The sequence below is a fragment of the Lipotes vexillifer genome, unplaced genomic scaffold, assembly GCF_000442215.2.
Source record: "Lipotes vexillifer unplaced genomic scaffold, Lipotes_vexillifer_v1.1 scaffold422, whole genome shotgun sequence".
NCBI classification, from domain to species: Eukaryota; Metazoa; Chordata; class Mammalia; order Artiodactyla; family Lipotidae; genus Lipotes; species Lipotes vexillifer.
The window spans coordinates 2,037,371-2,050,946 of record NW_006779087.1 but is presented as its reverse complement, the minus strand read 5'-3'; the positions used below and the strand labels follow the sequence as shown (position 1 = coordinate 2,050,946).

The window sequence follows — 13,576 nt, the reverse complement described above, 5'->3', positions numbered from 1 at the left end:
AGGGAAAGAAAGGTGAGGAATTTATCTGTACATCCTTCCCCTTCGGAAAATGATCTGAAGTAAAGGCAACAAAATGTTAACAGTTATTAATTATGGATTGTGCATGTACAGGATTTGATGTGTTAACTTCTGTAGTTTTCTATATATTTATTTTTAAAAGTTTGTAAAACTTCTGTGATTTTGAAATGGAGGTTGCCATCTAGTGGACACATTTAAATAGAACTTTTTAAACCTTTGATGTTGAGTGCAGAAAGATTCAATGAAAAAAGCTTTTCAGACTTTGTAACACATGCAAGACAGAAGGTACACTCTGGTGGCTAAGACCACAAACGTTGGAGTTGATCAGGCCTAGGTCCGAACTCTAGTTTTGTTATTTACCATTTAACCTTAGGCAAAGTATCAAACCTCTCTGTGCCTTAGTGAGTTTGAACCCCAGACCCTCATTCATTTTAACAAACATTATAGAGCATTCCTTTAAACCAGGTGAGCACTGCCCTAGACTGTGGGGATACAGAAAAGCACAAAAGAGACAGAGTCTCCCCTTCACGTTTGATAAAGGAGTGTGTTGGGCGAGGATGTGCTACTATTTCATACTGAATGGTTAGAGGTTAGGTTTATATCTGAGATCCCTAGTTATTAATACTCATATAACTTTAGGTAAGTACCAATCTCACAGGATGACATTAATATCCAAGTTCCACAAGAGATATAACTCTGCCTTGTTTGTCACTCCTCCTAGTAATGCTTGGCGTATAAAAGGCCTTCAATAAATATTTGCTGAATGAATGAATGTCATTTCTTTTACAGTTTCTTATGCATAGTAGATACTCAATAAATAGTAGATATTAAGGAAACAGTAAGACTGTGTATGTTATGTACATAGGTAACCCTAGATTTTTCTTTTTTTTGGCTGCATTGGGTCTTCATTGCTGAGCGCGGGCTTTCTCTAGTTGTGGCGAACAGGGGCTACTCTTCGTTGCGGTGCATGGGCTTCTCATTGCAGTGGCTTCTCTTGTTGCGGAGCACAGGCTCTAAGCTTGTGGGCTTCAGTAGTTGCAGCACGCGGGCTCAGTAGTTGCGGCACGTGAGCCCTAGAGCGCGTGGGCTTCAGTAGTTGCAGAACGTGGGCTTAGTAGTTGTGGCTCGCAGGCTCTAGAGTGCAGGCTTAGTAGCTGTGGCACACAGGCTTAGTTGCTCTGCGGCACGTGGAATGTTCCCGGACCAGGGCTCAAACCCTGTATTGGCAGGTAGATTCTTAAACACTGTGCCATAAGGGAAGTCTAACCCTAGATTTTATAATAAATTAAATTGACAATTATTTACCTAAGTTAAAAACATATCTACTTATTGAAGGCAGCAAACTATTAAATATATCCAGTCAATTTTGAGGAAAAGGATTTCAACCATGAAAGGGCAAAGACTTGGCCTCTAATGCCTATCTTTGTTTGCTACAAAGAAATTTACACTGATAAAAGGGGATTGAGTTATCAGAATCTCTCAAAAAAAAAAAAGTTAAATGGCCTAAACCTCCTCCAACTGACTCCCTCAAAGACTTCTGCCAGGGAGTTCCCTGGCGGTCCAATGGTTAAGACTCCAGCCTTCCACTGCAAGGGGCGAGGGTTTGATTAAAAACAAAAACAAAAACAAAAACACTTCGCCAAACACTCCCTAGAGTGGCCTTCTGAATTCTACAACCTAGATATAAGTGTTCCTTTACTTTGTTTTATAGCAAAAACACAAGCAGTATTTATTAAAAATAAAAACCTATTTTGTATAACAGAGTAAATAATGTTATATGATTACTGCAATTAGATTGTGATATACTTTGACATTATTTCATTTCACTATAACCTATGACTTTTCCTTTAACTTAGCTGTCAAGTCCCTGGTCAAATTCACTCACTTTATATCATTTCAGCATCTTTTCTGGGAATTTGAACTGCAATTACGACAACTTTATATTCCAAAGCATAATACTTTTAAAAAAAATGTCTGTTGTTATTTTATTTTTAATTTTTTAATTTTTATTTTTTTTGTGGTACTCGGGCCTCTCACTGTTGCGGCCCATCCCGCTGCGGAGCACAGGCTCTGGACACGCAGGCCCAGCGGCCATGGCTCATGGGCCCAGCCGCTCCACAGCATGTGGGATCTTCCCGGACCAGGGCACGAACCCATGGTCCCCTGCATCGGCAGGCGGACTCTCAACCACTGCGCCACCAGGGAAGCCCTACAATACATATTTTTTTATTGGAGTATAATTGCTTTACAATGTTGGGTTAGTTTCTGCTGTACAACAAAGTGAATCACCTATATGTATACAATATCCCCTCCCTCTTGAGCCTCCCTCTCACCCCCTGCATCCCACTGCTCTATGTCATCACAGAGCACCGAGCTGAGCTCCCTGTGCTATACAGCAGCTTCCCACTAGCTATTTTACACACAGTAGTGTATATATGTCACTGCTGCTCTCTCAGTTTGTCCCACCCTCCCCTTCCCCAAACTCCCATGTCTGCAAGTCCATTCTCTACATCTGTGTCTGTTTTCCAGCCCTGCAAATAGGTTCATCAGTACCATTTTTCTAGATTCCATATATATGCGTTAATATACGGTATTTGTTTTTCTCTTTCTGACTTACTTCACTCTGTATGACTGATTCTAGGTTCATCCACATCACTACAAATGACCCAATTTTGTTCCTTTTTTTGGCTTAGTAATATTCCATTGTATATATGTACCACATCTTCTTTATCCATTCATCTGTTGATGGGCATTTAGGTTGTTTGCATGTCCTGACTATTGTAAATAGAGCTGCAATGAACATTGGGGTACATGTATCTTTTTGAATAATGGTTTTCTCAGGGTATATGCCCAGTAGTGGGATTGCTGGGTCATATGGTAGTTCTGTTTTTAGTTTTTTAAGGAAGGAACCTCCATACTGTTCTCCATAGTGGCTGTATCAATTTACATTCCCACAAATGGTGCCAGAGGGTTCCCTTTACTCCACACCCTCTCCAGCATTTATTGTTTTCTTTTTAAATTTTTATTTATTTATTTATGGCTGCATTGGGTCTTTGTTGCTGCCTACAGGCTTTCTCTAGTTGGGTCAAGCGGGGGCTACTCTTGGTTGTGGTGTGTGGGCTTCTCATTGAGGTGGCTTCTCTTGTTGCAGAGCATGGGCTCTAGGCACACGGGCTTCAGTAGTTGTGGCACGTGGGCTCAGTAGTGTGGCTCGTGGGCTCTAAAGTGCAGGCTCAGTAGTTGTGGCACATGGGCTTAGTTGCTCCATGGCATGTGGGATCTTCCTGGACCAGGAGTCGAACCCATGTCCCCTGCATTGGTGGGTGGATTCTTAACTACTGCGCCACCAGGGAAGTGCCCTCTCCAGCATTTATTGTTTGTAGATTTTTTGATGATGGCCATTCTGACCGGTGTGAGGTGATACCTCATTGTGGTTCTGTTTTTTGTTTTTAATTGGGGTATAGTTGTTTTACAATGTTGTGTTAGTTTTTATTGTACAGCGAAGTGGAGTTCCCTGTGCTATACAGCAGGTTCTCATTAGTTATCTATTTTATACATATCAGTGCAGCAGTCCCCAACCTTTCTGGCACCAGGGACCAATTTTGTGGAAGACAATTTTTCCACAGGGCAGGGGGGATGGTTCAGGCGGTAATGTGCGCAATGGGGAGCGGCAGATGAAGGTTCGCTCGCTCACCGACTGCTCACCTCCTGCTGTGTGGCCCAGTTTCTAACAGGCTGCAGATGGGTACTGATCCATGACCCAGGGGTTGGGGACCCCTGTATTAGTGTATAAATGTTAATCCCAGTCTCCCAATTCACCACCCCCTTCCCCCCTTGGTGTCCATACATTTGTTCTACATCTGTGTCTCTATTTCTGCCTTGCAAACTGGTTCATCTGTACCATTTTTCTACATTCCACATATATGCATTAATATACGATATTTGTTTTTCTCTCTCTGACTACTTCACTCTTTCTGCCTTGCAAACTGGTTCATCTGTACCATTTTTCTACATTCCACATATATGCATTAATATACGATATTTGTTTTTCTCTCTCTGACTTACTTCACTCTGTATGACAGTCTCTAGGTCTGTCCGTGTCTCTACAAATGACCCAATTTCATTCCTTCTTATGGCCGAGTAATATTCCATTGTATGTATGTACCACTTTTTTTTAATCTATTCGTCTTTCGATGGACATTTAGGTTATTTCCATGTCCTGACGATTGTAAATAGAGCTGCAATGAACATTGGGGTGCATGTGTCTTTTTGAGTTTTGTTTTTCTTAGGGTATATGCCCTGAGGGATTGCTGGGTCATATGGTAATTCTGTTTTTAGTTTTTTAAGCACCCTCTATACTGTTCTCCATAGTGGCTGTATCAATTTACATTCCCACCTACAGGGCCAGAGGATTCCCTTTTCTCCACACCCACTCCAGCATTTATTGTTTGTAGACTTACTGATGATGTGAGGTGATACCTAATTGTAGTTTTGTTTTGCAATTCTCTAATAATCAGTGATGTTGAGCGTCTATTCCTGTGCCTCTTGGCCATCTGTGTGTCTTCTTTGGAGAAATGTCTATTTAGGTCTTCTGCCCATCTTTTGATTGGGTTGTTTGAGTTTTTGGTATTGAGCTGCATGAGCTGCTTGTATATTTTAGAGGTTAATCCTTTGTCGTTTGATTCATTTGCAAATATTTTCGCCCTTTCTGAGAGTTGTCTTTTCATCTTGTTTATGGTTTCCTTTGCTGTGCAAAAGCTTTTAAGTTTAATTAGGTCCCATTTATTTATTTTTGTTTTTATTTTCATTACTCTAGGTGGTGGGTCAAAAAGGATCTTGCTGCAATTTATGTCAAATAGTGTTCTATGTTTTCTTCTTTTTCAAAAAAAAATTATTTATTTTTGGCTGTGTTGGGTCTTCACTGCTGTGTGCAGGCTTCCTCTAGTCGCGGTGAGCGGGGGCTACTCTTTGTTGCAGTGCATGGGCTTCTCATTGCGGAGGCTTCCCTTGTTGTGGACCATGGGCTCTAGGCACGTGGGCTTCAATAGTTGTGGCTCACAGGCTTTAGAGCACAGGCTCAGTAGTGGTGGCGCATGGGCTTACTTGCTCCAAGGCATGTGGGATCTTCCCGGACCGGGGCTCAAACCCGTGTCCCCTGCATTGGCAGGCAGATTCTTAACCACTGTGCCGCCAAGGAAGTCCCCATGTTTTCTTGTAAGAGTTTTATCATGTCTGGCCTTACATTTAGGTCTTTTAATCCATTTTGAGTTTATTTTTGTGTATGGTGTTAGGGAGCGTTCTAATTTCATTCTTTTACATGTAGTTGTCCAGTTTTCCCAGCACCACTTATTGAAGAGATTGTCTTTTCTCCGTTGTATATTCTTGCCTCCTTTTTCATATATTAGGTAACCGTAGATGCTTGGGTTTATCTCTCAGCTTTTCTATCCAGTTCCATTCATCTATATTTCTGTTTTTGTGCCAGTACCATATTGTCTTGATTACTGTAGCTTTGCAGTATAGTCTGAAGTCAGAGAGCCTGATTCCTTCAGCTCCATTTTTCTTTCTCAGGGTTGCTTTGGCTATTCAGGGTCTTCTGTGTTTCCATACAAATTGTAAAAATTTTTGTTCTAGTTCTGTGAAAAATGCCATTGGTAATTCAATAGGGATTGCATTGAATCTGTAGATTGCTTTGGGTAGTATAGTCATTTTCACAGTGTTGATTCTTCCACTCCCAAGAACATGATATATCTCTCCATCTGTTTGTGTCATCTTTGATATTTTTCATCAGTGTCTTACAGTTTTCTGCATACAGGTCCTTTGCCTCATTAGTTAGGTTTATTCCTATGTATTTTATTCTTTTTGTTGCAATGGTAAATGGGATTGTTCCTTTAATTTCTCTTTCTGATTTTTTTTGTTGTTAGTTTATAGGAATTCAAGAGATTTCTGTGTATTAATTTTGTACCCTGTGACTTTACTAAATTCGTTGATTAGCTGTAGTAGTTTTCTGGTGGCATCTTTAGGATTTTCTGTGTATAGTATCATGTCATCTGCAAACAGTGACAGTTTTACTTCTTCTTTTCCAATTTGGATTCCTTTTATTTCTTTTTCTTCTCTGATTGCTGTGGCTAGGAGTTCCAAAACTATGTTGAATAATAGCGGTGAGAGTGGACATCCTTGTCCTCTTCCTGATCTTAGATGACTTGCTTTCAGTTTTTTTACCATTGAGAATAATGTTTGCTGTCGGTTTGTCATATATGGCCTTTATTATGTTGAGGTAGGTTCCCTCTATGCCCACTTTCTGGAGAGTTTTTATCATAAATGCGTGTTGAATTTTGTTGGAAGCTTTTTCTGCATCTGTTGAGATTATCATATGGTTTTTCTCCTTCAATTTGTTAATATGGTGTATCACATTAATTGATTTGCATATATTGAAGAATCCTTACATCCCTGGGATAAATCCCACTTGATCATGGTGTATGATCCTTTTACTGTGTTGGATTCTGTTTGCTAGTATTTTGTTGAGGATTTTTGCATCGTGTTCATCAGTGATATTGGTCTGTAATTTTCTTTTTTTGTCGTATCTTTGTCTGGTTTTGGTATCAAGGTGATGGTGACCTCAGAATGAGTTTGGGAGTTTTCCTGTCTGCAGTTTTTTGGAAGAGTTTGAGAAGCATCGGTGTTAGCTCTTCTCTAAATGTTTAATAGACTTCTCTGAAGCCATCTGGCCCTGGGCTTTTGTTTGTTGGAATATTTTTTTTTTTTTTTTTTTTTGCGGTATGCGGGCCTCTCACTGTTGTGGCCTCTCCCGTTGAGGAGCACAGGCTCTGGACGCACAGGCTCAGCGGCCATGGCTCACGGGCGCAGCTGCTCCGTGGCATGTGGGATCTTCCCGGACCGGGGAACGAACCTGTTTCCCCTGCATTGGCAGGCGGACTCTCAACTGCTGCACCACCAGGGAAGCCCTGTAACTTCTGCTTTTTCATTTCTAATTTTATTGATTTGAGTCTTCTCCCTTTTTTTCTTGGTGATTCTGGCTAATGGTTTATCAACTTAGTTTATCTTCTCAAAGAACGAGCTTTTAGTTTTACTGATCTTTGCTTTTGTTTTCTACATTTCTTTTTCACTTATTTCTGCTCTGATCTTTTTGATTCCTTTCCTGCTATACTAACTGTGTGGGGGGTTTTTGTTTTGTTTTGGGGGTGTTTTTTTTTTGATTTGTTTTTTGTTCTTTCTCTGATTGCTTTAGGTGTCAGGTTAGGTTGAGATTTTTCTTGTTTCTTGAGGTAGGATTGAATTGCTATAAACTTCCCTCTTAGAACTGCTTTTGCTGCATCCTGTAGGTTTTGGGTCATGTGTTTTCATTGTCATTTGTTTCTAGGTATTTTTCGATTTCCTCTCTGATTTCTTCAGTGATCTCTTGGTTACTTAGTAGCGTATTGCTTAGCCTGTATGTTTTTGTGTTTTTTCACTTTATTTTCCTGTAGTTGATATCTAATCTCATAGTGTTGTGGTCAGAAACGATGCTTGATATGATTTCAGTTTTCTCAAATTTACCAAGGCTTGATTTGTGACCCAAGATGTGATCTATCCTAGAGAATGTTCCGTGTGCACTTGAGAAGAAAATGTATTCTGCTACTTTTGGATGGAATGTCCTGAAGATATCAATTAAGTCCATGTGGTCTAGTGTGTCATTTAAGGCTGTGTTTCCTTATTAATTTTCTGTCTGGATGATCTGCCCATTGGTGTAAGTGGGCTGTTAAAGTCCCCCACTATTATTGTGTTACTGTTGATTTCTCCTTTTATGGCTGTTAGCATTTGCTTTATGTACTGATGTGCTCCTATGTTGGGTGCATAAATATCTACAGTTGTTATGTCTTTTTCTTAATCATTATGTAGTGTCCAAGGCATAATACATTTTAACTGGAGAAAAACACAGGTTTAACTAGTAACTTCAATATAATGACTGCTGAATGACTAAATGTATATGGTAAGATTTCCAAAGCTCTAAAACATGCCCATTCTTTATGCTCTATTCCAGTGGTCCCCAGCCTTCCTGGCCTCAGGGACTGGTTTCGTGGAAGACAATTGTTCCACAGACCCTGGGGGGGATGGTTTTGGGATGATTCAAGCACATTACATTTATTGTGCACTGTATTTCTATTATTAATACATTGTAATACATGAAATAATTATACAACTCACCATAATGCAGAATCAGTGGGAGCCCTGAGCTTGTTTTCATTTGCTACTCACTGATAGGGTTTTGATATGAGTCTGCAAGCAATTGATTATGGTGTGTGTGCAGTCAAACCTCTCTGCTAATGATAATCTGTATTTGCAGCCACTCCTCAGCGCTAGTATCTCCGCCTCAGCTCCACCTCAGATCATCAGGCATTAGATTCTCATAAGGAGCGTGCAAACTAGATCCCTCACATGTGCAGTTCACATTAGGGTTTGTGCTCCTATAAGAATCTAATGCTGCCGCATTAGATTCTGACAGGAGGCGGAGCTCAGGAGGTAATGTGAGCAATGGGGAGTGGCTGGAAATACAGATGAAGCTTCACTTGCTGGCCCGCTCCTCACCTCCTGCTGTGTGGCCTGGTTCCCAACAGGCCATGGACCCATACTGGTCCATGGCCTGGGGGTTGGGGACCCCTGCTCTGTTCAATAAAATTAAAGGGTTATCATATTTTATATGCTCAAGGTGTGTTCCTGGGCAATAATGTATTCCATTGATATAACAAATTAGTAAATTGATTATTTAAAATAGTAAATTGAACTAAGGAACTAATTTCTTTGGTCTGATGAATTTCTGAAGTCTAATAATTTCAGGTTTGTACTACAGTCACCTTTAAAGTGTCATAAGCCCCACACTGAATTCAAATTAAACATCTAGGAAGATAATTTGATATGCATTTATGGAATCCTCAGTGGCTTGCCCATGCCTGTTACATATAGCTAAACTAGGTAACATTATCTAGTGAGCAAGGCCCTATACCAGCAATGTGTAGGCTGTGGAGAATTTACAAATATGTGTGGATGTCCAGTTGTTAAGGTACTAAGAGCTAGGCTACTGGAGCCAAACACACCACCTACCCAATATATTATCTTTTAAAACACGCTGGATATAACCCACTGACCCCATACCTCCTAATATTCTTTAGCCTAATGGGTGACTATTTTGAGACTCAGGCTTTACACAGGACAGGGATATAAGTAATCCCACTGGTGATCAAACTTTATCTTTCTTTACATAAACTGCTGCCAAGTCAACAAAATCCCATTTTAAAAGATGCTGTTAATGAAAAATTTTACTGGGATTAATCACAAATTTATCTGTTAGGTTAAGATTTCTACATGACAGTCTCCTTAACCATGTCCTAAACACTTGTAGAACAAAATATTTAGCTATCTTCAGTTTGTTATAATTGGTTCTGACTGAATCAAAACATATAAACATATCCCCTTCTGAAAATAGGTAGTGTAGCCCAGATTTATAAATTTATCCTCATTTTAAAACTAGCAATGCACTATAGTTAGTATAATTAACACAGTGGCTGTCAGGAAGCTTGTCATTCATATATCAAGCAATATATTTTACATTCGGCAAACTTAATTTTTATCAAATGTCCTTTAATTTCATAGACAACAATATGATACATATTGTATAAGAAGCACACAATAGTTTTGCAGTACAATTTCAAAGTGTATACAAATTGGAATACAGAGGTTAAACACTGGTGTGCTGACAGCATTTTTGAACTCTGGATAAACTGCATACAAAACTTACAATTCAAATCTTAGCCAATCTGGAAACTTTACTTCCTATAATATAAAAATGATACTTTGAGATGCAAAATATTGTTTACTAACAAACTATATAAACATTTAAAATAATCATTAAAAACTCAACTTTAGAATTTATAAAGATTAGCTATAAAAATATATTGGCAGTCACATTTCTTATAAATGTACCATTCACTACATTACAAAATAGTCTCTCACATAAAATTGCCTTAGTAACTGTACTATTTTAGAATCTGATAAACCTTACATTAAACCAATTATAAAATCCTCTTGGAAAACTTTGGTATGCATCTTCAGAAGGTTTTTAAAATACTCTAACATCTCAAGGGCCTGTAAACATTCCATTCTATTAAAGCACAACAGAATAAGTAATGTATATTTAACTGCATACAGAATATAGAATCAAAAAACAATTTATTAAATATTTGTAGAAAATCACCATTCCCAGAGTAACCAAAAAACAAACCATTTAAAAGTATCAAACTTTTAAACAATTCTCTTTCCATTCTGATAAAAAAATGTTACAAAAATCACCACACTCCACTCATGTACCTTAGATGCCTTTTAGGACAAGGCCTCAAAAATAGTTAACCCAGTCTCAAAAATCCTCTCAAGTCCAATAAACAAACTTTTAAAAACCCATTTAAGACCTGATGATAGAGCAAGTATACATAATCAGAACACACAGTTTATATATATAGTTGTGTATTAGCTTTTTTCTATTTGTAATTTAGAATTTATTGGCAGAAGTTGCACACACACACAATTGAAAAAGGTAAATTTTAGGAAACGGTAAGAAATGCAAACCTATAGGGTAAATTGATTTATTTTTAAAAATCTGATTTATCAAATTTCATCTTATCTGCCATTTTTGGAGTATGACAACTATTGTTATTTAGAAAATTTGAATTTGTGAAAGTTCATTTCTTGTTTCTTGAGTATGTTTAATTTTTACAGAGCTTCCAGTTGTGCCAGTGACCTCCTTGAGGTCTTTTTCCACTTTATCCTCTGTCACCAGATCTCTTGCATAAGATATTTATCTCTGAGTTGCAAAAGCCTAAATAAAAAGCTTCATTTTTGACTTTTTAATTCATAAAACTCCACTAAAAAAGAAATTCTAATTTTTAGGCAAGTCCACAAAAATATTTTCTTTCTTAAGCATCAAACACTTTTATTAGAATAAAGATCCTTCAAAGTTTTCAACTCTTCTATTAGAGTTTTATTTTGATTTTCCAGGACTGCAACTCGATTTTCCAGACATTTCACATATTCTTTCTTCTTTCTGCGACATTCTCGAGCAGCTTCTCTAAATGTAAGCATTAAAAAAACCAATGTTAGAAAAAAGTTCACATTCCTTAAATGGTAAATGCACTTCAGTAATCTTCCCTGGTCATTTTTTCCTCATTAAAAAAAATTAAGGTATAATCTATATACAGTGAAACACAATGATCTTCAGTGCAGAATTCAATCAGTTTTGGCAAATGCATATACCTGTATAACCCACCCACTCATCAAGACATACATTTTTATTGCCCCAGAAAGTTCCCTCATGCCCGTTCATTTCCCCAAGCAACTACTGTTTTGATTTTTATCACCATAGATGAAATTTTTCCTATTCTAGAACTTCAGATACCAGAGTCATACAGAATGTACTCTTGTGTCTCATCTCCTTTCACTCAGTATATTTTTGAGGTTTATCTGTGTTACTGTGCAGTGGTTTGTTCCTTTATATTGCTGGGCATATTCCACTGTATGAATATCATTACAATTTGTTGATCCATTCTCTTGGGTTGTTTTCTAGTTTTAGCTGCTGTGCATGTTCTTGTGCCAGTCTCTTTGTGAACATATGTCCCATTTCTCTTGGATAAATACCAAGAAATGAAATTTATGGGTCCTCTTATTAACTTTTGGCACATAGATTCTCTAATTTTTATTTATTGAGTTTTAATTACAAACAGTGCTTTCATTCTCAGTTTTGTACATGTCCTGTTAGAATATTTCTATGGATTTACATTCAAGTTTTACATACATATAGAGGTAAAAAGTATTATTTTGAGTATTTTTTATACTATGGACTGTAGATATTATCTGCAACTTGCTTTTCTTACACATACTGTTTTAATGATGTTTCTGTTGAAATACTGGTACACAGTTCTTTGCCATGTGGATGTTTCATTGTTAATTAATTTTCACTTCCCTAACTACTAGTGTGATTGAGCATATTCTCAAAAATTTAATGGTCTTTCAAATCTGCTCTTACATAATTTGCCTATTCATACCCTTTTCCATTCATACATTTTGCCCATTTTACAATTAGACATTATTTGAAAGATGAACAACCTAAGAACTCTCAGTGCATTATACACAGTAACCCTTTATCTGTTTCTACATTATTTTCTAATCTACCACTTGATTTCTGATATTTTTATTTCTTAATGCAATAAATGCTCTTTTTTAAACTTTCTTGGCTTAGATTAAAATGTGATACACTATGTATTTCTCTCTAAATTTTATCTTAAAGATTTTATTGCTTAATTTTCAGTTAAGTCTTTAATCCATCTGCAATTACTTCTGTATATGGTATCAAACAGGAGTCCAATTTAATTCTCCTCCAGATGTGGAGCTGTGTCAGTATCATTTCAAAAATATATTCAACATTTTTTCAGTTGGGTTGTACTTCTGATTAATTCAGAAGATCTTTATATTTTCAAACAAATCTGTTTGTTTTTGGTTAGATATGTTGCAAATATCTTCTATAGGTTTGAAGCTTATATTTTCATTCACTTTATCTTCTGATGAAAAGAAGTTACTCATTTTAATGAGGATTCATCAGTTTTTCATGTTAATTATTTTGTGTTTATGTGTGTTGTTTTAAGGAATCTTCCTTATACTTGAAACCATGAGATTATACATTTTCACCTAAAAGTTTTTAAAATTTCACCTTTCACATATATGTTTTTAATCCATTTAGTATGATTTTTGTGTATGGTGTGAGGAAGAAATCCAATATATTTTTTCACATATAAATATCTTAGCACCATTTATTGGAGTCCCTCCTTCCCCCAATAATCTGCCCTACCAGGGTTTCTTTCATGTATTCACAGATCTGTTTCTGAGCTCCCTACTCTATTTCACTGGTGATTTTATCTCAATGCCAATATAACATGATTTGAATGACCACAGCTTTAAACAAAACTTGATATCTCCTCACCTTATTCTTGTCTGGAATATTTTGGCTGCTCTTGGCCCTTTACTCTTCTACAAATTTTAGTATCAACTTGTCAAGTTCTTCAAACAACCTGTTTGGGTTTTGATTGGAACTGCATTGAATCTATGGATCAATTGGGGGGAAAAATAGTCATCTTTATAATACTGAGTTTCCATATCTATGGACATAGTATATTTCTGCATTTATTTAGATCTTCCTTAATGTCTTTCAAAAACATTTTACAATGTTTTCCGTAAATGTTCTGGACAGCTTTTGTTAGATTTATTCTTACATATTTTATTTATTGATAATATAAATGGTATCTTTTAAATAATTATTTACTTTCTGCATTTATTTAGATCTTCCTTAATGTCTTTCAAAAACATTTTACAATGTTTTCCGTAAATGTTCTGGACAGCTTTTGTTAGATTTATTCTTACATATTTTATTTATTGATAATATAAATGGTATCTTTTAAATAATTATTTACCAAACTCTTTATTGATGATGTGAAGAGATACAGTTGATTTTTTTTTTTTTTTT

General features: G+C 36.9%; 1 protein-coding gene across 1 annotated transcript in view; it reads right to left on the bottom strand.

Annotated features, from left to right (window-relative positions):
• Positions 1 to 9,596: 9,596 nt before the first annotated feature.
• The window catches only part of ATF1 (activating transcription factor 1), a 58,091-nt gene continuing 54,111 nt past the window's right edge, over positions 9,597 to 13,576 (bottom strand). Inside the window, exon 5 of the mRNA XM_007452355.1 lies at positions 9,597 to 11,131. Coding sequence (XP_007452417.1) covers positions 10,987 to 11,131 — 145 coding nt within the window. The 3' untranslated portion in view covers positions 9,597 to 10,986. The remainder of the gene's footprint in view (positions 11,132 to 13,576) is intronic.